Source organism: Amphiprion ocellaris, chromosome 16 (assembly GCF_022539595.1).
Source record: "Amphiprion ocellaris isolate individual 3 ecotype Okinawa chromosome 16, ASM2253959v1, whole genome shotgun sequence".
NCBI classification, from domain to species: domain Eukaryota; kingdom Metazoa; phylum Chordata; class Actinopteri; family Pomacentridae; genus Amphiprion; species Amphiprion ocellaris.
The window spans coordinates 27,093,677-27,121,039 of record NC_072781.1 but is presented as its reverse complement, the minus strand read 5'-3'; the positions used below and the strand labels follow the sequence as shown (position 1 = coordinate 27,121,039).

General features: G+C 41.6%; 1 protein-coding gene across 2 annotated transcripts; it reads left to right on the top strand.

Annotated features, from left to right (window-relative positions):
* The first annotated feature begins 297 nt into the window (after positions 1-297).
* Positions 298-27,363, top strand: ccdc85a (coiled-coil domain containing 85A). 2 transcript variants are annotated; one of them, XR_004849163.2, is made up of 4 exons: positions 298-522; positions 1,598-2,671; positions 23,822-23,879; positions 24,223-27,363. XR_004849163.2 is itself a non-coding variant. In XM_035958483.2 (4 exons), exons 1-4 carry the CDS (start codon positions 298-300, stop codon positions 24,236-24,238), a joined length of 1,362 nt encoding a protein of 453 aa, XP_035814376.2. In that variant the 3' UTR covers positions 24,239-27,363. The 2 variants fall into 2 exon arrangements, 1 of the variants encoding a protein (XP_035814376.2); XM_035958483.2 differs by having other exon boundaries at positions 1,598-2,660.

Here is a 27,363-nt window from a genome sequence, read left to right as displayed (position 1 = left end):
CAGCCCGAGACGCAGCAGCAGCGGCAGCAGCATGCAGCCTGACGCTTTAACGCCAGGGATCTAGCAGCAGAGCACCGGGTGGAGACGGAGCTGCAGGATGGGCGTGGGAGAGAGGCGCAACCCGAACGACAGCGATGTAAATCCACGGACACAGGAAGGGTGGGTGGGGGGTAGCGTTTGAATCAGAGTTGTCCCGGGTGTATTTCGGGGGTTCGGTTTGGTGTCTTGTTCTCTGAAATTCGCCAAACACAGTCCTTCCCCCCCCCCCCTCGTGAAACCTCCACTGGAGTTAAAAGGATGGAGAAAGGCGCACAGCAGCTGCCCAAAAGTGCAGAGAGTCCGATGGAGGACATCTCCAAAATCCCCGACGAGGAGCTGCTGAAGTGGGGCAAAGAGGAGCTGGTGCGGCGGCTGCGGAGGGCAGAGGCGGAGAAGAGGGGCGTCATCGTGGAGCACGGAAATCTGATGCGGGAGGTGAACCGGAGGCTCCAGCAGCATCTCAACGAGATACGGAGTTTAAAGGTGAGATGGGTGGAGGGGGCCCCTGGGGGCTTCCACCAGAGTGTGGGCTGGAATTAGCAGGCTGATTGAGATCTGTGCAGGAGGAGAGAAAACCTTCTGAGATAGTCACTTTACAGACTGTGAGTTAAGGTCAAAGTGGTCACTAAATGTCAGGAACAAACAATAATTAAACCTGTTGCATATGACAAGTAAAAGGATTTGTAGATGACTTTCTGCAATATCTTCAATGCATATAAAACAGTCTTTGATATATACATAATTTACTGTCATTTATGCAAATTAGTATGGATTTTAGTGTGGCCTAACATATTAAAATCATTGACTTACTGCCACACATTGGCTGGTGCCATCAACTACATTGTATATTTAGCTTTAAAATGCAGTGCAATTTAACACAGTCAAGAACACAGGGCTGTAAGTCAATGATAATCTCATTTAGAGATGAAATTATTATCTGAGTTGTCAATTAACTGAAAATTAAATAATTTTTTTTCCAATAATTGGACAACATTTTTAACCAACAATTTGCTGCATCTTGCTTCTCCAGTGCAGTGATTTGCAGTTTTTTTCCTTTGGCTTTTGGTTTCATAAAACCAGATATCTGAGGGTGTCAGCTTGAGGTCCAGGAAACTGTGATGGATATTTTGTGGCATTTCATATGTTTCCATATGTTTTCATATGTATTCATTAATTGCAGCTCCAGTTTCACTATTGGTTAATCTGATGGTTGTGCTCTTGATAAACTGTTTCATCTTTTTGCCTATAAATCAATAGAGACTTGTGAAATGCCCATCACTGTTTCTGTCTGATGAGTCATTTTGTCTAACCACAACTAAACAGGCTGGGGTCATGCTCATATTACAGTAAGAAAAATAGATTTGAAAAGCTGGAATTGTTTGTGATTTTTGCTTGAACTGTAACTAAAAACATTTAATAGATTATCAAACGACTGGAATATGGCAAAGAAGTACATCATGTGCACAACTGGAACAGTTTTCAGTCATCAAATGATCACTCACTGTGGGAATGTGATGTAATCCTGCCCTGTGCTGCTCTGTGTGTGCATGTAAACCAGGATGTGAACCAGAAACTACAGGAGGACAACCAGGAGCTGCGGGACCTGTGCTGCTTCCTGGATGACGACCGGCAGAAGGGGAAGCGAGTGTCGCGGGAGTGGCAGCGTCTGGGTCGCTATAGTGCCGGCCTGATGAGGAAGGAAGTGGCCATCTACCTGCAGAAGCTGAAGGAGCTGGAGCAGCGGCAGGTGGAGGTCATCTGGGAGAATCTGGAGCTCAAGGAGGTGTGTCTCATGCTGGAGGAGGAGAGGGCTGTGGCTGGTGGAGGAGGGGGAGGTGGTGTGGGCGGGCAGGGAGGCCCTGGCTGCAGGACCTCCATAGACAGTCAGAGTAGTCTGTCTCAGCTGGGTGGAGGCGTCCCTGCGCCTGGCTTGCTGCGGGACGTTGGCGATGGGAGCAGCACCTCCAGTGCAGGGAGCACAGACAGCCCGGATAACCCCCACAACAAACCTCCTTCCTTGGGCTCCAGTGCCAGTCCCGGATCCGGGTCGAGATGCATCTCCTCAGAGCAGCCAAGAGACGTATGTGAATCCACCGGCAGGAGGCACAGCTCCACCCCAGAGTACCACACCTTCCCCCAGTCCTGCCGCCCCCGTGGAGGCTCCCTCACCAACCTGGACCCACGTGGCCTTCGAGGACACAGCCCCGAAAAACACAGCAAGTCTCCCACCAGGCTACCGTGCGACACCTACTCCAAACCCTGTAGCCCTGACCTACTAGCCCAGAAACAGCTACTGATGTCAGGGCAGGCATCACCAGGAAAGGGCTCGGCGAAGTCCAGCCCAGAGCTGAGTCAGAGACATCGGCAGGTGAACACGGTGGGGGCTGGCTGTGGGAGTCCTGAGGCCAAGCAGGCCGCAATGGGGACCCCAGAGTATCTGAGGAAAGGGCGGGTGATTGTAGGGAGTCCAGAGTCTATCCGGCACCACCACCATTATCAGCACAGCCCTGGGGTGGAGCACGGCAATGGGAGGTACAGCAGTGGCTCCCCTGGCAGGGATGGAGGCCAGAGGAGGGCAGCAGGAGAAGAGATGACCCCCCACCACCAGAGTCTGTACAACGGTAGGCACATGGTAACGCTTTTCTTGTATTTTGATTCATAACACATTTAACAAGCATCACAGTACATTTACAGAAAAGTACACAGGAATTTGGATTAAAACTATCTGATTTTGTCAGTGTTATTTGGCTTTGAAATGATGGATATGAGGACATAGAATATTAGAATTGATTTGACCTTGTTGTGTAATATTTGGCAAGTTTACCTCAAATGACGATGAAATCTCATCCCAAACTGATCTTCATGTATTGAATACTCCTCGGACAAATGCAGGTATCGATATAGTCTTTCTACCTTCTCATGTTTTTTAAGTGCATCTCATGGTTCTCATCAGTGAATGAAGTTAGCACAGTTCCTCCTATAGGGGTAAAGATGTGTTCCAAAGACTGAATTAAGAACCGCACCGAGTGGTCTCCTGACCTGTAGGGTCCCAAACATTGGTTCATTCATTTTCCTCAGTTTGGCCATTTGATTAATTACAAATATATTCAGTTAATTGTGCCACTAATGCACAATATTGACTAATATCAAATGGCTCCTTCCCAGGCACTTCTTCAAAGGTTAATTACATATTCCCTGTGGGAAGTAGTTTTGGCATTTAATAGTTAAACTGGACATGTACAGCAGTTTCAGATATCCATATTGTCATTGACAAACAGCGTCACCTTTACCATTCTGTTTCTCCTTACAGATATGTATAATTCAGCTGCAGTTATGTTGATTGCAGATAACTGCATCATGATTAATTATGACTAGTTGTAATTCCAGTTTCAGATACCTGCAGCTGAATTCTGATTATTTATAATCTAATTCAAGGTATCTTTGATTCTATATTGTACTCCAATATATATACATTGCAGTGTTTCCTCTACATTCATTTAGGAGTGGTGGGCTGCCATTCCTAGATCCTAGCCGCTTCAAATTTCTTTTTTTTTTCTTTTTTTTTTTTTTTTATTGTCGCAAATATACCGCCGCATGTCTCCACCTTCGCAGCAGAGTGCTGCACTTTGTCGGGTACTCGCGAGTTCTAAGGTAAACTACGGATAACTATTTTGCTTAGTATCTACTCTTTGATACGTCAGGTTAATACGAAGTTAATAACTCGCAAGAGCGCGGCCTTGAAAGTGACGTCACGTCATCAAGCACCCAGGCACCAGGTCAGAGAGTCAGAGGAGGTTGTTTCCTGGTTTGTTTTTCAAACATACGGTATGGCAGTTTTGGTGGCTATTTCATGACATTTTTCGATGATCTTATCCACCACAGCCACCAGCATTACTCCTAACACTGTTCAAATGCTTTGGTGGATCAATATCAAATAGGAAATCACAACAATTCAGACTAGTCATATTAACTTTTTGAGACATCAGCAACTATTGTTCTGACTAAACTGAATTACAGAGATTTCTAGTTGTCGTTTTGACTGGTCAGAATGGTAGATGTAGATATCTAAAATAAAAATCCTGATTAGCCAAAGTGAAACATTGGCTAATCAAAATTACGTTGAAATCTGTCATTTATTTTCAGATATTGAAAGTCAGCTATAAAATGTTACAATGCTGTGCTATAATTTCTGCCCAAGACATATAACCATCTGTTATCATGTCACCTAAAGTTTAATAGTCACAAGATGACATCTGAGTTGTCTCCATGACGAATGAGGAAAGTCCTGATGAAGACCCTGAGAGGTAGTTAAATGTCCTGGGAAAGGACAGTGGGTGGACCAAGATAAGAGTCTTAAGATTACTGGAAATCTTCCACTAGGTTTGGAAACAGGAATTCAATGTGCCAAAACACTGATGGGCTACTTGTGCTAGCTGTTTTTTTTTTTTTTCTGTTGTGAGCTAAACTTTGCTTCAAACTATTAGTGTGGAGCCAGTACCAGATGACGAGGAAACACAAAGTTAAGTTCACACACACAGTCTCATGAACTCAACTAATCTTTAATGCAGTTTAGGATCCACTCACACATACACGCACGATGTGAAATACATTTGTTTGGCTTTTAAGCTTGACTTAATTTGGCTGCCATTAGATACTCCAAAGTGCTCCCTTGTGGCACTTCAGCTCCAGTTGTTCCTCTGTGTTTATATGTTTGTGAGCGGCTTTGAGTGTGTCAAGTGCATCCAGGGACACAGCGAAGGATAAAACCAATTCAACTCATTTCACCTTTCTTTTGAGCTGGGGAACAGAATTTAATTGTAGGACCGTTGAGTGTTTCTGTGATCACACAGGAGACTGGTTCAAAAAAAAGGCTGTTAATATGGAAGTTGCTTGGGAGGAGCACTCACTTGTGTTCTCCTGTGTTCATACAGTATTTTGTATTTTGTGTGCGATCATTGGTTGTGCATATGTAATTGGGCCCGACTGACATGGATCTTTTGAGGCCGATGCTGATTTCAATGTTTGGCAGAAAAAAATTCAGATAACCGATTAATTGAATGAGTAAATGAGTGAATAAAATATCATCTTTTTTGGTCGCTTAACGCTGACAACAACAAAACTGTTTAGTGTTTGTTTAGCTTTACAATGCAGAGGAATTTTCAAGTACAAAAACATGCAACAAAGCATTAAACCTCTGGGAAATTAAATAACTTAAAAAAAAGAGAAATACATCTTGTACTTCTTGCTGCTGCAAATTAGAGGTAGGTTATGTGTGTGTGTGTGTGTGTGTGTGTGTGTGTGTGTGTGTGTGTGTGTGTGTGTGTGTGTGTGTGTGTGTGTGTGTGCGTGTGTGCGTGTGTGTGTGTGTGTGTGTGTATGCTGTACATAAGCAACAAAATGAGTGAAGTTACTGGCAAAACGTTATTCATGCAGCCCTCTGATGCCCTTTAATGTTAAATCACATTTTCTCTACTCCATTATTTTCTTTGTCATTAAGTCTTGACTCATATGAACCAAAACAAAAAGGCTGTAAATGGAGATGCAGTAGGCACAGGTGACTGGCAGAAGGTTTATTTTACACGATGACCAAATAAAAGAACTGCATAAAGCTTTCAAAGGAATGATGTATTTGCACCCCTGAAACTCCACCACAAGACTTGCCATTGGAGGTCACAGTTGAGTCTTAGTATTAACCACTGCATGACTGACTGTATCTGTTTGTAATGCAGTTTGCTGACACGTGAGCATGTAGGTGCTGTACTGTGGTAGTCCGGCAGCAGTAATGATTTCTACTGTGCTGAGTGGAAGCGCTCTACATTACAGCTGAGGCCATGGGAAATAGCTTTGCACCTCAGGTGGATGCAGGATCCCTGACTCAGCTGTTACCAGGAAACAATAGAGGCTGGATGTACTGTACCGTAAGTTGAGATGCTGCATTACTTTTGACACATCTTACTATCCTACAGTACCAAGCATATGCTTTTAGTAGGACTTACAGTTTAGTAAATCCCTACGTTTTCTGCCTAAGAGTACTCAGTAGGATTGTCAGTGAGAACAAACTACTTTTTTTGGCTGGGTAAAAAATAGATCTGAAAATGAGTCAGATGCTGCTGATGTGGAGCACAGTTTGGATATAAATGGTTTCACTGAGAAGTTGGATGTCACATGGAGATGAAATTTAGAAGCAGAGGACAAAATTAACATCCTTTAGAACAATGGGTGGCATGAACATAAAAGTTCATTTTGTTAAATGAGATGTGCCACCCACCATTATCAAGATTTAAAGAGTGTTTATCATTTAAACAACACCAAAAGATGCAGAAAGCTCTTTGGAAGCCATCTCTGAAAACTAAAAAGAAAATCATTAAAGAGCCATATATATGATTAAGTGTTGATGCTAATAAATCGCACTTCAGATGGAAAATCTGTTCATTTTTACTGCACTTCATTTATTTGACAATAACTGGTTTTCTGCTGTATTTAACCAGCAAAGCCATCTACTGTAGCTACAATAATAATTTAATTTATTTGACAGTATCTGGTCACCTGCAGTATATCCCCTTTATGTCTGAATTTATTTACAATCAAATAAAAAGAAAAGTGTTTTTGCTTTCTAGCTGATGCTAAAATGAGTGGAGTGGTTTATTTATCTATTACACATAGAACATAGATACATAATAATAACAGATACATAATAATGAGGTCCCAGTCTGACCGGTCCTACGAGAAACCAGTGCTTGCAAAAGGTTCCGAGGTATGTATTGAATATGTATAAACTGGCATTGGAGGAATGGATATGCTGTCTTGGCTGCAGTCTGAATGAAAGTGGTATGTTGTGAATTTGTGACAATGGGCATCAAGGGGTTCAAACCAGCAAAGCCTTCTACTATAGCAACAATAATAAATGTCACACCAATAATACAATAAAATCATCTGGATAATGTCCATTTAAGATAATTAGTATTGTTACGTTTAATCATGTAAATAGTTTTCTGATAAATCTCAATGTGAGTGTAGTAGTAGGGGACTGATGTGTGTGCTGCGAACAAATCTGGCTTAGTGCTTCGGAGATTCAGTCAGTTGATTGATTGGTGGATTAACAGAGAATTACTGAACAACAACTGTAGAGTAACATGTAGAGTAACTTAAATACCAGGTTATAACAGGCTGAGAATGCATGATGGACATTCTTTGTTGCTTTCATTGAATTTCTTGGTTAATAACAGGTTAACAGAAAATGAAATGGTCCTACTTTTGCTTCTTAAACAGCTCTTTACATTAGGGCTGGCCGATTAAATCAGTCGATTATAGCCCTTTTCAGAATAATCGTCATCGGCCAGAGTTTTGCCGACTGAACGCTGATATATTCTTAATTTGTCTCTGGTTTTTATTTTGGTTCGTATGAGTCATGACTTCATGGCAAAGAAAATAATGGAGTAGAGAAAAAAATGTGATTTAACGTTGAAGGTCATAAATAATGTTTTGCCAGTAATTTCACTCCTTATGTTGCCTATATACACAGCATATATATGTGTGTGTGTGTGTGCGTGTGTGTGTGTGTGTGTGTGTGTGTGTATCTATATAACCTACCTCTACTTTGCAGCAACAAGAAGTATAACTCAAGATGTATTTCATCACTCATTTATAGATTGACTCTTTTTTTAAAGGTTATATAATTTCCCAGAGGTTTAATGCTGTTGCATGTTTTTGTATTTGAAAATTCCTCTCTACTGTAAAGCTAAACAAGTACTAAAGAACAAAGTATTGTAAAACAGTAAAATGTTCTGCCTGTAATTCATATCTTTGTTGTTGTAAGAGTTAAGGGACAAAAAAAGTTATTTTATTCATTATATATCTTTTAAAATTAATCGGCCGATTAATCGGTTATCTGTATTCTTTTTCTGCCAAATATCGGCATCGGCCTCAAAAAAATCCATATGGGTGGGGCCCTACTTTACATACTCATTGCTCTCTGCAACACATTGGTTCTCATTTTTATTCTCAGTGTTTCTATAACCACTGTTGTTCTGTGAGCCCAGCCTCATCCTGTGACTCTGCTTCATCTATCTCCCTCACCTCTCATTCATTCTGCTTTCATTTTGCTGCTGCTAACATCTGTCTGCCTGTCCCTTTGAACCATACCAGCAGCATGTAATACCGGTTCTTAAAAGACCTCTTGTTGGGGCCCTGCACGCAGCCAGAGTAAATCTTCATTAAGCGGTCTCCATCACGGACCAGCACCTTTACAAATTGACATCATTAACTTCAGTGGTTTCTCTGCACTGCAGCCTTGGTGCACTAAATAATTGAATAGGCGCTGTGTGATTTTCCTCATTTATAGAAGTGCTGCCTGTCTCAATACATGCTGCTTCCACAGCTAAGGTGACCCTGTTGGGTTTTATGTGAGGTGAGTCTGTTTTGGAGACATGTGCTTCAAAAAATGTGACATATACAAGGTTATTCAAAAAGAATGAACCGATTTCATTACGCAATATTTTAATAAGGAAAGCAATAGAAAAATCCAGTCAAGTCACAAGTATTCTATTCGCAATCAACTTTTATTTGAGGTTTAAGGTCATCGAATGACATCGAATAACAACAGCGATCAACTCAGTGGATCGTGATATGCTGATACGTGTCTGGCTGGAATTCTCTTCGCATTGATGTTGCCCGTGCTGCAGGTGGTGGCCACATTGAACATTTGTAAGACAGGCAATAAAAGTATTATAAATATAAATATTGAAATATTGTGTAATGAAATTGGTTCATTCTTTTTAAATAACCCTGTACTATGGATGTCCAGTTTTTGATACAGAATGACATAATGTCATGTTGAAAGTAATAAAGTCTAAAATGCACTGAAGTACTGTACAGTAGGGATTGACCCATATAGGTTTGTTAGGACTGATGTCCATGACGATTATTGGTGCTCACATCTTTCAACCTCAGGATTTCATTTATAAATCTAGAGTCTCCAATAGTGGTGCAGTGAATAACTGACGTAGTCAACAAATGCAATGACCACATTCGTTATCAATTAATTTGCTGAGTAGTTCACGACATCATTGCTTGGGACTGTGCTAACTCAAAAAGCTGGAGTGAAGTGTGTCACTACCCAATGCGAGTCCTTCCCTGATGTAATTATGTAACAGCACAAGCACCTTCTCACAGTCTGGGGACATGCTGCAAGTGGACGGAGTTCACTGCTGATCTCAGCATGGGAGAACTGGAGGAAAACTGGATGCACCAAAACTATAACTAGAGTTTCAGCCAGTTCCTAATTATTAGGGAAAACTATAGTTCAGTAGGAAACAGGTGACTGAAAAGCTCACCAACATTCCATCGAGTCAACAGACAGTAGCCAGCGAACAACCTGCCCTCAGTAAGTTCTCATGGAAATCATAGGGCTCTACTTTAACACTACCATCAGTCTGTTGCTGGCCTGCACCAGTCCTCTGTCAAAAAAGTCACTTGTCCACAGTGGTGTACCGACTATTGGACTGTTATCTGTTCTTTTACATTTATACCGCCCCCCCTGTTATTCCAGTGGGCATTAAACCATGCTGCTTGTTGTCCATGTCACCAGGTTTAGCAACTTTCAACATAATATAATAAAGCTGGGCTTTGGAGTGTTGTAGCAGTAACTGACATACATTACAAAAAACACACATATGCTATATTACAAACGCACACAATGTTCGCCACACTGCATTTACTGTTAGTCTGCACATCACGATAACAACCTCAGGCTAAATTTAAAAGCTGGTAGCTAAATAGGAACCATTGCGCAATTCTGGCATTCAAAGTCTGAATTATTCAAAAAAAAAATCTACTCAAAAATCTGGAGATTGTACAACTATCAAAATAGACAGTCAGTTACAGCTCTAGTCTCCAAGCTTTAGCCTAAACAGATATAGTCACTATCACAGTAACAGGGTTACTTTCTTATACTTCCAGAAGAAGAAATTATACAGCTGTTTTCACTGATAGAGTAGACTAGAAAACATCCATACATTGGCAGTGATCCCTTCAAACGGAGCATAACTTTTGTTACAGTTATTTTACTGGAAAAGGCTGGTTTGAGAAAAATTCACGTGATGTCTTCACTGTTGGCTTCTTTTTGTGGTGGAGCTGTTCTGTTGAGGCCAGCTGGTGTGGCTGCCGGCCCAGAGTGGATATGTGCTGAATCAGATGGGAAGAATTAGTGTGCAAAACGCATTAGGCTCCGTACATAGCCAGAACCCAAAGCAGGCCCCTGTACAAATGACTGCTAGTTTGGGATAAAGTCTTTGTTTTTACAGAGGAGGAGAACAGAAGATTCTCTGTGCTTCATTAGGAGACCAACATCTCTCCTGACTGAAGCATGCGTGGCAAAAAGACATGCGCACACAGCCACCAACACACACACGCACACACACAATCACACATTGCATAAGCAAGCTTAAACATGAGCACACTGACATGCGCACAGACTCTTGCAGAAATACACACAAAAGTGAACCACGATACGGTGAGGAACCACTGTCCAGGGTGCTCATTAGATGGTTGAGGATGTGTTGTGGCATTCTGATTCTCCTGAGGCATCGTCTTCAGCCTGAGTGGGGACTCGACTGACACCAGTGCAGGATGACGGTCACACACCTGTGAGGAGTTGTCTATTGACAGGGGAACATTTATTTCTAGTACTAATGTGAAGGCAGATTTTGTAAAGGACTGAATGTAGTTTGTCATCTGACCATCTCTGACAGCAAATTGTGTTAGCATGCTATAGGTGACAGACAACACCTGGTGCAAAGCCAAAAACTTCTGGGTGGAACATACTCTTATCCTGTTTTTGTCTTACTATATCACTGTACTGGTGACAGCTGAGGCTGTAAGGATTATGTTTTCAGGTTATCTGTCCATCCATCGGATTCTTGTGAAATCATTTCTGAACACCTTGAGCAGTGCTTCCGACTAACTTTTCCACTGGAAGCACTGGTACTGGAACGCACCAGCAGGTAGCATCCCTCCCAGCCGCTCCTGTTTTTGGTACAGCATTGCATTCATCACTGGTTTGTCACTAGTTTTCACCCTGAGGTTGTCTGGTGTCACTGCACAACTGGACACAGGCTACACTCTTTCATTGATAGACACTACAATAGTATACAACAGTCTAAGATTGATGCTGCATAGAATAAGAAATGACAAAATGAATATAATCCAACTATTTGATGCTGCAGAGTCGGCTGCAGCGGCATAAACAGAGAAGGCTCAAGTCTTAGCTAAATTACTGCATTGCAGCACCTAGGCAGGTGTGTGACCAAAAATTACTTTGAAAAGAGTGAAGTAAGGCGTTGTAGTATCAGATTTGCCCATGTTGAAATGAAGTAATTTTATCTAGCTAGGCTGTTTTTGATCTGCTGAGAGTTTTAAACATCAATATTGCAGTGGATCATGTTCATTTAATTGTGGGAAGCCAAATCCTGATCGTTGGTAATGTGTTTTCATTTAATTTTGCAGTCCAAGTATAGCCATTTTATTGAACACAGCACTTTCTCTTCTTAAAGGCTCAGTCAGTGTCTGACTGCCTCGGATGCTCTCTCACCATAAGGTGTGTCTGAGTCAGACCTTTTCTTCTCCACCAGCCTCCTCTCTCCTCATTTTGCTTTTTTAAATAATCAGCTATATACCACATCTGTGGAGCACAGGCTTAATGGATTATTCTGTGCGTCACACAGGAAGAGACCAACTGAGCAGGTGATTCAGAAAAAGTAGTATTTTTGGTAATAATGACTGACACAGTAGCTTCCTGTGCTAGCTGGAGGGGCACCAGATCAGCCTAAAGGTCATCATGCACTCATGTGAATGTGACCATGTGAAATTTTAACTCACACACTCTTAAAAAATGATCACATGAAAACAAAAGTTCACTGGGACTTAACTGGTTAGATTCTGGTGATGAAACTGCAAAGGTCACTGTCACCTCATAAATACACGTTTGGCCATAACTCTGGATGACAGAATATAATTAATTTATTTATATTATTCACTTCTTTATTTAGTAACACAGTAAAAGGAATTTAAACAAACTCAAATACAAATTAAATACTAATTTAGAAAATGACACATTTACCTAATGAATTATATTATATTAGGTAGTGCAACACAGTAGCATACAATATTTACAAGAACGGACATTTTTATAAAACCAATGTAATCAAGACAAGTAGTGCAATGAAACAGTGGCATATATTTACAAGAACAGACATTTCAGTAGCTTACCTACACTCTCTTCATGTTATGTTCCAGGAAGATGAGCACATCTACGTCAGGCAAGAGTGAGCTACTGGTTTTGTTCACAATGTAACCTGCCTTTGAGAAAATGCGCTCCGACGGAGTGGAAAGCAGTATTTGGCTGCTAATGCCAGTTGCTGGCTGCTAGCGGTCACAGTTTTGTTTCCACCATCCAAGTGGACCAGACTGGACTCTAGTAGAGTCCAACAAATACTGCTCTGTCTCTCCTCAGGGTGTTCATTGTTGGAGTCCCACAGCATTTGCATTAGCATGGTTATACCTCCTGTCTTCGGCATTTTGTCTTCTGTTTACAAACACGGGCGAAGTGAAGCGTGACGTCAGAGTTGGTAGGTCCGCATGATACAGCCAACTGGCCAGGCAAAAGAAACACTGACCCCAGAGGTCACTGCAGTCCACAAGACTGAGCTATACCAATGCTTCAGGACAGTAAAGCAGCTACCAGCGAGCCCCTGGGAGGAGAATTAATATTCCAATACCACCACAATGACCAAATATACAGATATTCTGGTCCAGCCCTGCTATAAACTAAGCCATAAAGAGAGCCTCATCTGTATGCTGTCACTCAGTCAGCTGTGATGTACAAATGGAATGAATTGTTCACCAATATTGACTTACCATTAACATTAGAGATTTTGACCCAGGTCTTTATAACTGTTCAGGTTTTGTGGTCTGATGCTTCGAATGCGATCTCTCTCTCTGTCTCACACACACACGCACAGACACACACACGCACACACACACACACACACACACACACACACACACACACGCACACACACACGCACACAAATCACATCCATTTCAGAGATCGGAGCAGACAATTTCAATTAGACCTGCGCTGGCTAAATGGGTTTATCTGTACAAGCAGTCAGAGCTTGTTACATGAGGCCCTTAAGCTGTGTGTGTGTGTGTGTGTGTGTGTGTGTGTGTGTGTGTGTGTGTGTGTGCGTGCACATGAGTGCATAACGTGAACTTGTGCTGCTTTGTTGTCAAACTGGAGTGTAATGTGTGTCCTCCAGAGATCCTGACAGTAGGATGGAGGGTTGAAGCTGGCAGAGCAGCTCCGTGTTCGTCCATCTGCATGCTCACATTTCCAGTCTATGTTCACTCATCCTCCCTCCTCCTGTCATTTCCTCTCCGTCTCTAACAATCAGCTCCTTTTCTTTTTTACCCACAGTCCTCATTATGAAGGTCCAGCTTCGGTCTTTCTGAATACCCTTTTCCATCTGTTTGGCAGTTGGCCAACTCGTAAGTTTTAATTTAAGATTTCTCGTTATGTGCTCCTTCCCTGACTTATATCCTGCAGGCTTTCCTGCAGTAATATAGAGCACATGTGCAGTCTGCAGGTTTTATGTTACAGAAGTCATATATGACAAGTTTGGAGTTTTCACACAGCGCTACAGATCCAGTTTTATTATATTAGCTTTTTCCTAAAATTACAGATTCAGACGGTTTTGTGTATGGGGCGAGGAGGGGAAAAGTTTTTAAGGCAACCTTAATCATGGTGCAAAAAATGTTCTGTTTAACCTGTCTGGCCTTGCCAAATACAGCTGTTGCTTTGGATGAGAAGCCAGTGAGGTACAACTAGAAATTCTTGCTGGTTGGGTTCAGCCTGAGACCTGACCTGGTGCCTAAGTTGGACCAGGTTCAGCTTCTCCTTGTTTCTACTTGGGTCGGGTAGGGTTGTGTTTTTACTGCCACTGTTTTAGGTCTGTAGGTCAATATGTCCAGTGCCTAAGTGGAAAGTGAAAGCATTGCATCACATTCTTTCATTTTCCTTATTATTGATACATGACGCCTAAATAAGCTTTCGGTTTTTAAATGAATTTGTATTTGAAGCATATGGACAATGTCTTCTATTTTGATTGACTTCACATCAGCTCTTAGAACATTGTTATTATTATATTGATGCTCTTGCCCACTGTTGCTGCAAAATAATTCCCAAGCTTTTACTTTTCTTTGCTTGTCACCTGATAAACACCCAAACTCTGTAAGGAACAACTACACACCTGGGAAACCAAATCGAACAACCTCGGGGTTTATGGATACGAGAAACCTCAGAGAATCTTGGAATGCAATAAGTGTGTGTCAGCATCACCAGGCCCGAGTAATATCTGAAAAAATACAGACATTTTTACTTCCACCTTAGCAAAATGATAAACTAAAGGTAGAAGCCTTGTAACAGTAGGTCAGCGACACAACTGTTACTGAGCCTGTTCTAAAGATTATCAACTGCAACTCAACTAAATTTGATGCAACAGAACTGAAGCACAACTCTGACTGTGCTGTGATCCTCCCAGACTGAGAGGGAGAATTACTTGAATTAACTGAGAGTACATCATGCTACTGCTGATGTTTGTGTTCTCTCTCTGGCTCTGTTTGGATCGATCATCCAAGGATCTATCTGAGTCAGGTCTGGCTCTGCCTCCATCTCTTTCTTAACTTTAGATGGGGCCCAAAACAGTGGGTGGGCATTTGAGGCAATTTTGATATCATATTTAAACTAAGAATAAGTATTAAGAACTTTTTGTACTTACAGGAAAATTAAGAAAATGACCAAAGTTTTCTTAAATCCTATTTTCACACACTCCTTAATGGGGCTTCACGGTAGCATAATGTAGGAAGGGTACACCACATTTTTTGGGAATATGTATTTGTAAAGCTCTTTGTAACTTTGTAAGTTATAAAAACAACCCTGACTGTACCTTCAGACACAGATTAATGAAGAAATAGACACTCCTGCTCCTCAGGGTCAAAGGCCCCCAACAAATCAATGCAAGAGTAGCATTTTTTAATCATTGTGAGTGTCTTTGTGGTCTTCTTTTGTATTCTTTTAAGGGTATTTTTGTACAGCTTGTGCATTTGTTTAAGATCATTTTGAATCTCTTTATGGTCATTTTGTGTCTTTTTTAAATCATTTGTGTCTTTCTGTGAGAATTTTGAGTCTTTTTGTAGCCATCTTGTAACTGTTTATAGAAATGTAACTTTCTGTGATCGTTTGAATGTTTTGTATCCATGTTTTATCTCCCCAAGGTCAATTTATATATTTCTGTGAACATTTTGTGTCTCTGTATGGTCATTTTGTGACTTTTGTGATCATTTTGAGTGTTTCTGTATCATTTTTTTTATCTTTACATATTCATGAAATGATTCAGAATTTAGCTATCTTTAGCCTTCACTCCCACCATTGAAGTCTTCCCCGATCTAGACACCTCTCTATTTATTTGTTGCCATCAATACAGTCTCCAAGACACTAGAGTAGATTTCTCAGAAGTCCCTAATTTCTGTTGACATTTGTCAAAAAAATTGTCCTTATGAAAGCCTAGTTCTGAAAAGCATTACAGAAATATATTGTTTTTTTTCTGCCAGTGTTACTGGTTTGATTGCTGACTGTTGCCTACAAATCCTCTAAAGCTGTGTATCTATTAGATCAAAAGCAGGTGAAGTAAGATCACCCAGAGGCTCTGATTCATGTAGAAACGTAGGTTTTGAGTTGTTTTGATTGACGGAGAGGATTTGTGGCCATTACATCACACCCGATCACAATCAGTTTGACAGGCGATTTAGGAAATGAGAAAGGTCTCTTTTGTTGTCATTCATTTGTTAATGGAACAAGAGTTTAACACTCTGAATCCTCTATGATGGATTGTCTTGATTACCATTACTGCTGAATATAAAGTCCCACAGAAACGAACTGTTTCTATTCACTCTCACATAGCTTTTCTTAAAACATGCAGTTTAACTAAATGTCATTTGCAGAATTTTAGATATGCGGTTTGTGTGTTAGAAGTGTGTGTAAGTGTGCTCACAGGAACAGATGGCCTGCACGCATGTTTGCATGTCTCTTACATTGTGTGCATGTGGTTGTGTGTTGGTTGTGTGTGGATGTGTGAGGGTGTCTCTAGGACCAAGTGAAAACACAGCAGTTTTTATTGGGCTCAGCTGTCCTAAGCTCACATTACTGTGCATAGGAAAAGTATCTTCATAGGGAGCTGAAAGTGCGCACACACACGGACGCACGCACGCACGCACACACACACACACACACACACACACACGCACACACACGCACGCACATACACATACAGCCATCTAGTTACTGTCAAGGGAGCACGTAATACATTACACTGCTGCTTCTATTAATAAACATAAGCCATATACCTGCAGCTTTTGGACTGTCACTAAAATAAATGTGGGCACAAACACATTCAGAGATAGTCTGACCACCTGAACTATTTAAGCAGATCTTGCAGGTACTTATAATGTCACATGTAACATATTAGCATCACTGAGTAATTTCCATACTAAGTTGGGAGCTATTACCATAAACAGTTGGGCAGCTATCTGTAATAACGGAGGGATTAGGGACTGTTTTTCCAGTGCACACTGCCTCATTAAGCTTCCAAGGCTCAATGCTTTTTGCTTCCAAAAAGAGGGGAGTTTATAGTTACAGTTCATAGTATCATAAACTCCTTTTATTATTTCACAGTCTTTTTCCTTGTCAAAACCTGTTGCATAGGGGATATGCCAAAAATTACACCTACTGTAATGTAATACATGTAAACTTTAAATTAAATTCAGGGCTTGGCTTTTTAATGCACTATCCGCTATTTTCCTTCCAACTGAAGAAAGAACAAAGCATGTGTAACTGTCCAAACACTTTGATAATATGCTTTTTTATAGCATGCTAATAGAGTAGAGGAAATATCTACAGGACTTTGTCTTCCTGCATTTGAGAAAATGCCAAGATACATATCTGAAACAAGAGGCTCCATATTTCTCATTAGTGTCCATTCTTGAGAAGACATTGAGGCTGATGCTTTCATTACTATCACTACTGCCTTATTGTACAGGTCTGTCTTTCAAACTGGCAGTTTGTTGTTTCTCTGCTCAGGTTTTTCTTCACTTCTAAGCTACATATTACCATGTAGCATATTAATAACACAGTCCAAAACAAATCTCATAGAGCTCATGCTAGCTACCAATTTGCTTTCATTAAAATTTTTGTCAAACATAGAATATACACAAATCCATCCATCCATTAGCACAAGTGCATGGTCTCAAAGTAAGGGGAACATAGCTGTATAACCTCCTAGTATAGTTTCTGTTGGTCACAGAAGAATCCAAAATATGATTACTGTTACAATGATTCTGTTGCTGACTTTTCTCCCATTATACATTTCTGATTGTGTGTCAGGGTTTAGCTGTATGAGGAGCCCCCATCATCAAGTCTTTAGTTGGGTGAAGAATGTGATCACAATGCTAAATGTGAATGTGAAGTCTGGATTTCTAGACTGTTTGCATGAAGGGTGGACAAAGCCTTCTGAAAATGTTGCCTTGTTACGACTGACTGTGGAGGATACGTTCTTATTATGCAGATAGCTTTATTAAGTACTGAGGTGTTTTCAACCCTAAAAAGGTGATAAGATAAGATAAAGATAAGATAAAGTTCTTTATTTCTCCCCACTCCAGGGGAAATTTACATTGTTACAGCAGTTTTATTTACAATATATACAAGGGTGGCAAAATTTTTAACAGAAAAAATAAAAATAAAAATAAAGTTTAAAAGTGCAAAGATGTGCAGTGCAAGAATGTCTGTGCAAATTTTATGGTTTGGGGTGGTAATGATATAGTCCAGTTTATGTTAACATCAGCCAGTGATGCTGATGTTGTAAAGTCTTATAGCAGATGGGATGAAGGACCTGCGATAGCGCTCTTTCTTGCAGGGTGGATGTCTCAGTCTGCTGCTGAAGGAGCTGCTTAAAGACCCCACAGTGTCATGCAGTGGGTGAGAGGGATTGTCCATGATGGATGTGAGCTTTGACAACATCCTCCTCTCACCCACCTCCTCTATGGAGTCCAGGGAACAGTCCAGGACAGAACCAGCCCTCCTGACCAGTCTGTTTAGTCTCTTTCTGTCCCTTTCAGTGCTCCCTGCTCCCCAGCAGACCACTGCATAGAAAATAGCAGACGCTACCACAGAGTCATAAAATGTCCTGAGCAGAGTCCTGCACACTCCAAAGGACCTCAGTCTCCTCAGCAGGTGGAGACGACTTTGGCCCTTCTTGTACAGGACCTCTGTATTGTGTGTCCAGTCCAGTTTGTTGTTGAGGTGAACACCCAGGTATTTGTATGTGTCCACCATGTCAATGTCCAAACCCTGGATGTTCACCGGTGCAGTCCGGGGTGTCCTCCTCCTGCGGAAGTCCACGATCATCTCCTTCGTCTTACTGGCGTTGAGCTGCAGATGGTTTCGCTCACACCAGTCCACAAAGTCAGAGATGACCATCCTGTACTCCCGCTCGTCCCCTTCAGATACGCACCCAACAATGGCTGTATCATCGGAGAACTTCTGGAGGTGACAGCTCCCAGAGTTGTAGTGGAAGTCCGATGTGTACAGGGTGAAGAGAAAGGGGGAGAGCACTGTCCCCTGTGGGGCCCCCATGCTGCTGACTACCACATCAGACACACAGTCCTGAAGCCTCACGTACTGTGGTCTGTTGGTGAGGTAGTCGATGGTCCATCAGCCAGGTGACAGTCTACTCCCGCTCCTTCAAGTTTCAACCTAAGCAGAGGTGGAAATAGAATGTAGCCATGTAATATTTCCACAGTGGGTATGGTAAATCTGCAGTTAAAGTGTCCAAGATGCTGTATCGTGCAGCAGCTCTAACAGACTAAATGTGGCTCAAGAGGTCAGGTATTGTTTGACATCAGTCCCCAGATCTTTTAAAAAAATTTTAAAAATTGAGCCTGTTGATCTCACATGTATCTTCTCTCTTATACCTACTGTCAGATGTACATCACTTTGGATAAAAGTTTCCACTAAATGAAATTGTAGAATTGTTTAATCTATAGTTTTCTTTAATATAAACAGATGCAGCCACTCATATGCTCACTGTAGGTCTGTTTCCCAAGACGAGCTGAAATTGTACTTTACTATTAGAAAAAATTAACACGTTACAAGCCCAATCACGCCACACACAGCGAGGAAGCTTGAAAATGAAAAGACCAGCCTGGAAGTGTCCATTTGTTGTTGCTAGGCAACTGCAGAGTCAGCTCTTAAACATGTGTTTTTTATGGGTCCCTGCTTGGTTACAGAAAGAGAGTTGAATTTACAGACCTCAGCATCTTGGCTTTTACCTGAGTGTGATCAGCATCAACTTCAAACTTACCTGGTCAGAAATGACACAACGACCAACTGATTAGATTTTGGCAGTGATCCGGCTTATAGTCTGGATCCACAGATTTGTTAAATATATCCGTATCATTGTGAGATAGCAGCACAGTGTCACTGTAACTATGACAACAAGTGAACACTGCGTCAGCTGCCTGCTGACAGTCACATGACTGATCCTACTACAAATTGACTGCTGTGGACCACAAATTGGGCTGCACAGTGGCGTAGTGGTTAGCACTTTCGCCTTGCAGCAAGAAGATCCCTGGTTCGCGTCCCGGCTTTCCCGGGATCTTTCTGCATGGAGTTTGCATGTTCTCCCTGTGCATGCGTGGGTTTTCTCCGGGTACTCCGGCTTCCTCCCACAGTCCAAAAATATGCTGAGGTTAATTGATTACTCTAAATTGCCCGTAGGTGTGAATGTGTGAGTGATTGTTTGTCTATATATGTAGCCCTGCGACAGACTGGCGACCTGTCCAGGGTGTCCCCTGCCTTCGCCCGAGTCAGCTGGGATAGGCTCCAGCACCCCCCGCGACCCTAGTGAGGATTAAGCGGTGTATAGATAATGGATGGATGGATGGATGGACCACAAATTTTTTTTAAAGATTTCATTTGTCGGAAGCCTTGGTGGAGTACTGTGCTCTCTGAGTGCTTTTCTTCCTGTTATTTTTATGTGACTTTTTCATTAATGGAAGAAATGTCATTGATTATATATCCAGTTGTTTCAGCTATAAAATTTGCTCAACATTTCCAACATACCGGGCTGCACAGTGGCTTGGTGGTCAGCCCTTTGGCCTTGCAGCTAGAAGATGGAGTTTCCATGTTCTCCCTGTGCATACATGGCTTTTCTCTGGGTGTTCCGGCTTCCCTCAACTGTAGAAAAACATGCTCAGGTAAATTGGTGACTCTAAATTGTCCGTAGGTGTGAATGCGAGTGTGATTGTTTATCTGTATATGTAGCCCTGTGATAGACTGGTGACCTGTCCAGGGTGTCCCTTGCCTTCACCCTAAGTTAGCTGGAATAGACTCCAGCCCCCCCGTGATCCTAATGAAAATTGTATGGTGTGTCGATAATGGATGGATGGATTTCCAACATACCTTATGAAACTGAAGAAAATGCCTAAATATTTAAACTACTGAAGAAACTGCATGGTGACTGCATGTGATTTGTGCCATGTTCCCTTGATGGTTAATTTTGTCCCTCCATCCATTATTTTGCATTTTAAGTTGTCATTCCCTGTGGGTGGAATAGATGCCCTGCAGTAAACATGTCAGGGTCTCTGCTTGGCCCCCCCCCCCCCCCCCCCCCCACTGCGCTCCTGAGGCTGGTAATCAGCGATCATCTGGGGCAGCTGCTGGAGCAGCTCACCTGCAGCGCATCTCTGCTGATCGTCGCTGCTGTAAAGCCTGGCTGCCGCTTCCAATCGGGGCGAGATCCTAAACACTTCAGTGACTGCTTTCCGCGGGCTGGTCTGCCCGGTTCTGTCCTCGTTTTAAGGATCCAGCTGTTTGCTGGAACTGCATTTCCGCCTCTGGAAGAGGCCCTCGTCTGACTGGATGGCTGTGTTCAACCCGGCCGCTTGTCGTGCATCTGGACCTGCACTCCCTAGGAGGACCTGGCTGCATTCCTTGCTGCCACTCGCCGTGGGAGTGATGTGTGCCTCCAGACTGTTGGTCCTCGGGAGCCTACCTGCTCCCCATTCCCTCCTTTAGTGAGTCGAACCTTAGTTGATTTTAAGTTAAATAATTAATTCCCCAGCCTGGTGTAGTTCACCTTGTTATTGTATTATTTAGCTTCACTCCCACCTCAGCCTTATTTGAGTTAGTCGTGTGTGTCCCCCCCCCCCCGACCCCGAAAGCTGAAATGGGATTTTTTTCTTACTCATATCCTGGTATTTCATGATCTTGCCTGATGTACTTGCTGTATTTTGACATTAAATGTTACCCGGTGCAGGTTTACTGTATTGAGGCTGTTTTTATGAGAAAATGGGTCAGGAAGGGGCAGGAGCCTTGATGCAGCTGGCAGGAAAAGTCATTAAGTGTTGACCCTAGGACCTGGTGGATTATGGGATGGTACAGTACAGCAACATCAGGGACACACACGTGCACGTACACTTGCATATTAGCATACACAATGGTAGGAGACTCAGGGAGGTCAGCGAAGGTCTTTGCCAAAGTTCAGCTGAAACTGGCAGCTTGTGTGCGAGTTCAGGCTAATGTGTGTGTATAGATGTGTGTGAGCGTGCGTTAGCTTGTGTAATATGAGTGTGTGTGTGTGTGTGTGTGTGTGTGTGTGATCAGAGGTCCTGTGTTAAGGACAGGCCTGCTAACTAGGCCAACAGCTGCTTCCCTGGCAATTCATCTCATTCAGCTTTGAAGCCCCTTTTTTGCCCTATTATTTCAACACAAATGTTTTGCATGTTAATAGAGTTTATATTCTAGTACACTGACCATCAGGCACATGTGCACACACACTAAACTTGCATGTATGCACACGCACGCACGCACGCACGCACACACACACACACACGCACACATTTAAAATCCCTTTGTAGAAGCAAGCAAAACACACTAGTGTCCAGGCGTCGGCCTCATGACTGCTTTATCTCTTATGTATTCAAATAAATGCAGCATCACCTTCTGTATGTGTATGTGTGTGTGCAGCAGCGTGGGTGGTTATCATTGTGCACTGCAGAAATTAGACTTGGTTTAAATTCAGAAAAGCTGCTGCTCTGTTTCTCTGCCACCTATTGTGTATGTTTGTGTGTATGTTTGTGTGTATGTGCCCTTTGATGGTGAACAGAAGGCCAGTTATTTCATTCAGTTATCTCTGTTCCATCTTTCCTAAACGAAAACAGTCATAGAATAAAATGCCGAACAACTAACACTCACACTATCCTTCTCTCTACTTCTTCTTGACACTCTTCTCTTCCTCCTTCCTCTGTCCATCACTCTCCCTGATGGAGGTGCATTGGAGCGAAGCAGAGCACACAGCTGTGAACCAGCCCAGAGGCCTGTCCTCTGTGTGTGTGTGTGTGTGTGTGTGTGTGTGTGTGTGTGTGTGTGTGTGTGTGTGTGTGTGTGTGTGTGTCTGTGTGTGTGTGTGTCTGTGTGTGTGTGTGTCTGTGTGTGTGTGTCTGACAGCATGGACCACTGGGACACAACCAGAGGCGTAAGCAGGTCAACATGAGAATGAGGGCAGTCTCAGTGTATGGGAGGCTGAGTAACACAGGTTCATCCAAAGAACTGTCAGTGTTTGCTCTTTAATTACAACATCCATCACTTTCACACACACATGAACACACAAACTGCTGGTTGATCTGTGGTTGAGGGTTGATGGATGACCACAGTCAGCGGTCAGCTTCTCTTCCTCCACACAGCTGCTGGTGCCACATGCTCACTTGGAATAGTGCAGCACATAGAACACAATCTCCTGTACACACTGCCACATGTGCATTTAGTCAGCTGTGAAAATACACAAAATTACATCAACTTCAGCCAAACATTGAGATTAATTGGGTTTTCTTTATTTTTCCAGTAGTTTCATGTATGTCTGGGTCATGCTGCCTCCATTGCAGAGACTCAGGGAAATAAGACGTCGCACAAATCAGTGTGAATACAGTATTGGGGCGACTAGCATAAGCCCTCAGCTTTTCAGAATTTTTTTTTTTTTTTTACATATCATTTTAAACGTTTGTTTTCAAGTCTGACTGAAAGAACACAGACAGTGAGAGAAATATATGTGTGATGTGTAGCATCTTCTAACCTTGTCAAACTGAGCTGACATCCTTGTGTCAGATGTTCTCCCATTGCCCCTGGCAGTAAAACAGAGCAGAATTCAGCAGCAGTTTAGATTACTGCTTTTTTTCTCCCTTGTAATCAGTGTAATTATGTATCTGATAGTCAGTGACAATATTTGCTGTAGCTGGCTCTGTTCTGTTTTTTATGATTGCAGCCACAACAGATTCAAATAGACTGACATAGCTGTGGTAACTGTCACAAAAGAAAGGACAGGAGAGGCTGATGTCTAACAGGAAGGACTGCCAGTGACCGTGCAGGACAGGAATCTAAGAGGACTGACAGTGAGAGAAAAGAGTTCCAAATGATTAGTGAAGCAATTCAGAGTGAGGAGAAACACTTTCATTCTCTCTCTCTCTGTCTGTCTGTGTGTGTGTGTGTGAGAGAGAGAGAGAGAAACTACAAGCTTATTAAAAAACAATCAGACAACCAGTCAGTGGTCAGAGTCACCCACACATACATTTGACTGTGAATGCTGCCACTTTCTGATTATCTCTGTTGATTTCTTTGCAGCTCTGATATCTGCTGGCTGCTGCACCAACTCCTGTAGGAGTGTGAAGCTTTGGGACAGGTGAGTGACACACACACGCACACACACACACACACACACACACACACACACACACACACACACACACACACACACACACACACACACACACACACACACACACACACACACTTGAGCTAACTAAACATGGCACGTTCACTGACAGGTAAACCTCGAACTGAACAATAAACATTGAAACCTCAACATCAACAATAATATCAGTCCATTACAATAATAATAAAAAAAGCTGTGTTAAATTATATTGTTGTATATTATGATTATATTATATTGATTATATTGTCGGCATTAATTCATTAATGCGTTAAGGTGTAAACACACATTGTGTTTCCTTCTTGTCTTACAGCTTCGATGCCTCCTGACCACGACATGCCTCCTGATCATATGCTGCTGTGACAACACACACCCAGGTGAGAGAGAGAGAAGGAAGGATGCGCAACTGGGTGGACAAACGATGCTGAGAATCAAAATGGAGCAGTAAAAGGCAGGTGGGGAAGCAGACCAGTGAAACAAAGGCGACAAAGTGGCAAAAGACTGGAAACACTCAGGCGCTCTCTCTGCACTGTCTGCTGCTGCTGCTGCTGCTACTGATGCTGCTATGCATTTTCTGAGGACCACCGGAGAAGACTGAATGTCATTGTCTGGACGGGTGGAGGCTCGTCCCTGTATTACCAAAAGGAAGAGAGGAAAATAAATAAGACAGCTCATAGTTTTTGTGTTGCCAACAATATAAGTCCTACCTCTTTGGAAAGACAGATTCCTCTTGCTGAGAGAAGCTCTGCATGAAGAGCAACTTCTCCTGATGAGACTGGAGGTTACAGCCCTGCTATCACACCAGTGATCATTTGAAACGAAACTGTTTGGAAACCAACTTGTGATTATGGTAACTACTTTTACATAGTGGAGCTGGAAGTAAAGCACAAAAGGAGTTACTAAGTTATTTTACGCTTCAAAGAAGGCATTTTCTAAGGAGTATTCGGATAGTTTTGGCCATCATTCTTAGCAGTTATAATCATTTTGTACTTACCAAACTAATCACTGAGATCTGGGGCACTGGAGAAGTCCAAAAGGGAGCGAAGTGTCACAAATGATCCGATAGGTGGCACACAATAGAGTCTAGCCAGTGTGTTTTGTAGGTGAATATAGTCTGTAATGCGTCTTTAATCTTGCCTTGGGAAGGTGAGGCACAACTACATGCATCCACTGAGGCCCAGCAGCAGGCAGCAGGCAACAACTGGGCCGGTCTATGCTAGGCTCTTTAGCAGCTGCATATTATGCCGTTTTTAGCTCCTAGAACATTTGCAACTAGTACCTGAATCTCAGATACGTCATTTTTCCTATTCATATTATTCATAAAGTCATTAATAAGAGTAATGATAAATTAGAGCTATATCAAGGCATTTATAAATATTGTATCTGCTGTTTGTGACTATAAAAACTGAAAAAAATGAGATCTCCTCAAAGTCATGTTGTAGTTCACACACTAGTTAAGTACTCAGAACAAATTTATGTCCCAGCAACATGGTGAATACATGTACAACATTATTGTCACTGATATAAGTGATGGTCAAAACTATTATACTTTAAATACCTTCACTGACCAAACAGTTTTCCTCTGTGAGCATACAGTCAGTTTGGAATTACAATCACGCAGTTAATTCAGCAGTTACCAGTACAGCTCGAGTTTATATCCAGTTTGATTAAAAAAAGCAAAAAAAAAGCTATTAGAGTAACAAATCAATTCCAGCTGCTGTATTTGGAGGTGTGTGTAGGATCTGTGTGAAATGTTGTTCCTGTGTAGGACGTGGGGGGAATTTAAATATGTTCTTGTTTAGGGGAGAAGAAAAGGTTTGCTGATTCTCTGCTCCTTGTTTAGCTTTTGTGTCGAGGACTGTTCCTATACCAACAGTGTTATAGTATTCTAAACCTTGTGTCAACGTTCAGTCATATATATGGTGCTGTGTGTGTGTGCTTGTCATTTTCCACACTCCTGGGTATCTAGCTGTGGATAACATGAGTTGAGCAACATTTTATTTTCATACAGTGAAAAGACAACGAGTTAGAGATGCCAGAAAACACAGACAGATGAGGAAAGGATTGTTTTGATTTCTTTAAATCATATTTTCATTCATCCTCCTCTAATAGGAAATATCAAATACTTCTGTACAAAAAGGTTGCAAAAATTGCGATACAGTAATTGGATGGACTGCTTTACACCTTTGATCCTCAGCATCTCTCTCTAGAGCTTTAAAAAGATGAAAACAATGATTTCATGTTGACACTTCAGAGTTTATCTGGAGGAGTCATCTATTATAAACTACCAAATGTACATCATATACACTCAGAAACTACTGAGCTACATTTTAATTGCCTGTTATTAACACAAGATGGTCCATTTTTGTGAAGATTTTCCATTTTGAAAAGTGAAAACCTTTATCAAAATTATACAAATTAGTCCTTTTGGTCTTACCACGAAGCCACTAGGTATATATAACTGCTATGCGTACATTTAAGGCACAAGGTAAGAATTATTTTCCATTATTCAGTGAACTGAGAATTAACTTTAAAGAACTACAGCTGAAAAATGGCAACTTTTAATTGCTGTAGTTTATTTAGATGACCATCTAAGCTAAATTTCTATTTTAAAATTGCATACAATTTCTGTATAAAATAATGAATTAATCAGTCCATTGGTTGCATAAATGTGTGCACAGTCCTGGTTTTCTGTAGTACAGGTTTGTTTTTACTTCAGATTTTAGGACAGATATAAGAGCTATTTTTTTGTGGATGGCTTCTTGGTTTTAGTTTCATTTAATGAATTAGTTCTCCCATATACAAACATGTTAGAAATTTAGTGTTCAACTCCTTGCTTTTATAGAGGAAAATGGAACTGAAAGCTGAGACACACCATATTCAAGGCCGAAACTGACAAAAAATTACTTTCTGAGTTAGCTGACGGTTGTATCAAAAATGGCTTATAATAGAGAGCCGCCGCACTGCTGCAGTGTTCTGTGACAGGAAGCTCATTGTCAGCAGGATTTCAAACAGGAAATGACCGTTTTCCTTTTCTTTAAAAGCAGAGTGCAGGATTTTCACCACCAGATTAAATGATCAAGATGTGTTGTCCTTATGGAAGTGGATGCTTGGATGTAGGGAAAATGGGACGTTTAACTTACACGCAGTGACTCACAATTATATACACATACAGACATCCACTCATACTGTATACATTTATCCTGTAACCATCCTGTATAACCTCTTCACCCTGTGAGTTTTTCTAGATTTGGTGGCAAATGAAACAAGACAGGAATACGATACTATATTATCAAAGACCTTTATGTTTTTAAAAAGTCAAGAGTAGTATATCTGCTTAGTTTTATAAATATATAACTACAGTTATTATTTTTGACTTCTTGGTATTATATAACTAATTATTATATCCAGAGATGTATGTATAAGCTAATAAATTGTCTTTATGTAAAAATTA